This window comes from Gracilinanus agilis, chromosome 1 (genome assembly GCF_016433145.1).
Source record: "Gracilinanus agilis isolate LMUSP501 chromosome 1, AgileGrace, whole genome shotgun sequence".
Taxonomy (NCBI): Eukaryota; Metazoa; Chordata; class Mammalia; order Didelphimorphia; family Didelphidae; genus Gracilinanus; species Gracilinanus agilis.
Genome location: NC_058130.1, coordinates 726,683,840 through 726,687,081, shown reverse-complemented (window position 1 = coordinate 726,687,081; position 3,242 = coordinate 726,683,840). Strand labels below are relative to the sequence as shown.

Here is a 3,242-nt window from a genome sequence, read left to right as displayed (position 1 = left end):
AAGGTCCTTTCTTGATTGAGCAACTTACTTTCCCTCTTAAGGCCCGTTTCCTCTTTTGGACTAGACCCTGATGTCCCTTCCAGTTGACACTGGGGTCGAAGGCCTTTTCTGACTAGGGAGAGGCTGAGTGCATTTTCTCACCTGTAACATGGCAGGGGGATGGGGAATGCCTTAAGGTTGCTTCTTGTTCTTCAGCTAGGATGATGTGGTCTAAGGGGGGCCTGCCTCTCCTCAGCCCCAGGCTGCTCAGGAAGGGTAGAGGCACAGGGGCATAGAACAAACATGAGAAGAGTTATAAACAGATAACAGTAATAAATAAGGGATTGTTGTGAGGTTGGCCAAGTCTTCTTCTGCACAAACATTAACTCATTTGATCCTCACAGAATCCTAAGAGCTAAGGACCCCAGATACTGTTGTGATACTAAAAAGGTGGTGCTGGGATTTGAATCCAGAGCTTTCTGGATGCCTTCTACTACACTATAATCCCTTTAGAAAGGGCCAAACCTGAGGAGCTCAGACCATAACATGTTGCACTGGGGTGTCTAAGTGTGCTGAAATGCAGTTATCAAAATATTCAAAATTTCAAGTTCACAGATGCCAGCTTAAGAAAGTGGCATATGGATGGCCAGCAAGGCTCCCTCTGGGTACCCCCAGACTAGCCTGCAAGGCTGGGACCAAGGGTCAGGGGCACGGGGTTTCCTGGTGTCTTCCAGAAGTCTGAAAACCTGAAAACGGGGCAGTGCAGAACTCCTTGCCCTAAGGCGCTTTAAGGCTGCCTGGAGAATCTCTTCAATTTCTTCTGGTTGTGTGCAGGCCAAGGCCTCAGAGAGTGACCAGTCTGCCTCCCAATCAGGAGGTGAGCTCAACTCTACAAATAAACAAGTCACACCTGCTCTCAGCTAGAAGGAACAAGAAAGGCCTGGACACCTCTCCCAGAGGGCACACAAGGTGAAGTCCTAAAAATAAGAGGTGAGAGAGGTGGGGGCTGCTCCGCTCCTTCCCCACCCCCAGGGAAGGGCACCCGTGTCACAGGAGCTGCTGGGAAAGCCAGTGGAGAAGAGGAGGTCCTGGGGAGGTCTGCAATTCTCAGGAGGGACATTTGTCACAGGGACTTGGCTCCCCATCACTGGTAGTACTGAAGAAGCCAGATGCCCATCTCTAAGAGAGGCCTCTGGGAGGATGAGTGCATGGCCTGGGAGGGCAGAGCAGTTATCACAAAGGTCCCCTCCAGCTGGCTGGGCTATTTCTGGGGGCCTATGACCCTGGAAGCCAATGTTCTTTCTGCTCCACAGTCTGCTGACTTCTTAACTCATGCCCAGAGGGCAAAGGTAATAAACAATAAAACACAACTGGGGGTGTCTGGACCAGAGGAGGGGAAAGGAGGGCTTGAAAGGGCAACAGAAAGCATAACCTCTGTCTTCACTGCAAAGATTCTTCTATGGCTCCCTGGGCCTGTGGAGGGGGGCTGGGGGTGGTGTGGAGAACAAGGAACCCATTTTACCTGGCCCCTCACCTTCCTGCAGGTCAGGGCTAGAGGCAGCAGAGGGGACTTCACTGGCTCCAGGGGTGAGGGCAGGCAGAAATCAGGGTTCCTGGCACTAGGCTGGACAGATACCAGGCTGTGGCTTGGATTTCCTCCCCAACCCTGAGGGCTTTCTTAGACCTGGCCCAGCTTCTTCCTCCTCCATTCTCCCAGAAAGCAAGGGAAAACAGGAGGCTGGGCTTGGGGCTTTCACCTGTGACAGATGAATTGGAATGAAGCTGCCAAGGAGAGTCCAGGACCTTTCCGGTTTTTAATCTCTCTCTGGGGAAGGAGGGAGGAAGGGGGGGGGAGGCAGGGGTCTTGGGGGCAGGTGTGCTCCTCCTTCCTGGATACTTCCGGGTCTCTTCAGCTCAAGGTGACTCCACGGAGCAGGCCAGTCAACACCATCTCAGGGACAACCCCAAAGGCTCACCTCCTACAGGGGCAGAGGGGCAGTGCTATTAACCAGGAGAGCTGGGCAGCCCCCATCTGGCCCCTGTGGGGAGCCTATGAAACAGGGGTAACCCCATGGGGACCAAGCTCCTTCACCTCTAACTCTAGCCCAGCAAACATCCCAGCTGGGAACCCTTCCCCAGAAGGATTCTCCAACTGAGGCGAAGAGTCCTCTGACTTTCAAGGATCTGTATGAGGGTCAAGAGAAAAAAAAAAACACACACAAGCAGAAAGCCTCCACTTTTCTAAGGCCGGGGATAAAACCAAGCCCAGAGGCCGGACTTCTAGTGATCTGCACCCTGTCTGTGTGACTCTGCACAAGTCACATTATTCTGAGAGTCAGTTTAGCCAACAGTAAAATGAGAAGCCTGGAGTCAATTGGGTCCCTGGATAACATGGGAGTGTGGGCCAACCATTTCACGACAGATGTTGATGAAGCTCTAAGTGAGTGCAGAGAACTGGGCTAGAGACTCAAGGAGATCCCGAATGGGGCTGGGAAAGCTTCTGGCCCAGCAAGGCCAAGATTCTGACCCACCATGGTCAGGTCCTGTCCTAGCCATCCACAGTGTGACCTGCCTTGTGCTGCCCCCTTGTGGTCACTGCCCCTACGCCGTGGCCCTGGGTCCCAGCCTCTCCTGCACAGGAAGGGACAGGAGACCTTTCTCTGGCAGTCACACAGCGATGCCCAGAAAGGCCGAAACCACACAGGGTATCTGGCCTGGATATGCCACAGCCTCAACTGGTCCAAAACCCAATGGAGGAAAAATCCTTCCGGCTTCAGGAGGAGCCGGCCCTGCTTGGGCACTTCCAGCGCAGGGAGCTCTGCCGCAGAACTGGCCTGTCCCCCCAGGGCCCAGGCCCAGGCATGAGACACACTCACCCCGGATCACTCCAGCGCCTTCACGATGGCCTCATTGGCTTCTATCCGGATCTGAACCTCAGCCCGGGCTGCCTCATCGGAGGCTCCTGAAAGTTCTGAGTGTGCCTTCTCCAAGTTGGATTTGGCAGCCTGAGAATCGAGTGAGCAGAAAACAAGAGGCTCTGGTGGGCTGCCCTTCCCTGAGGAGCAGGGAAGGGAGAGGCCTCACAGAGGCCTTGGAGAGTGGCTCGAGCCCAGCCTCTCTTCCGTGACCCTCCCCAGGACAGCTCCACTAGCCCACCTGGGCTCCTCACACAGGGCCTGACCTCCCCAGCCCAGGCCTTTGTCCTGGCTGTGTCTCATGCCAGGAATGCACTCCCTCCCTCCCTCCCTCTCTCCCTCCCTCCC

General features: G+C 54.9%; 1 protein-coding gene across 1 annotated transcript in view; it reads right to left on the bottom strand.

Moving 5' to 3' along the window:
* Positions 1 to 1,779: 1,779 nt before the first annotated feature.
* Positions 1,780 to 3,242, bottom strand: part of ATP5F1D (ATP synthase F1 subunit delta) — an 8,303-nt gene continuing 6,840 nt past the window's right edge. Inside the window, exons 4-5 of the mRNA XM_044658599.1 lie at positions 2,856 to 2,984; positions 1,780 to 1,958 (exon numbers count right to left, since the gene is read on the bottom strand). Coding sequence (XP_044514534.1) covers positions 2,862 to 2,984 — 123 coding nt within the window. The 3' untranslated portion in view covers positions 1,780 to 1,958; positions 2,856 to 2,861. The remainder of the gene's footprint in view (positions 1,959 to 2,855; positions 2,985 to 3,242) is intronic.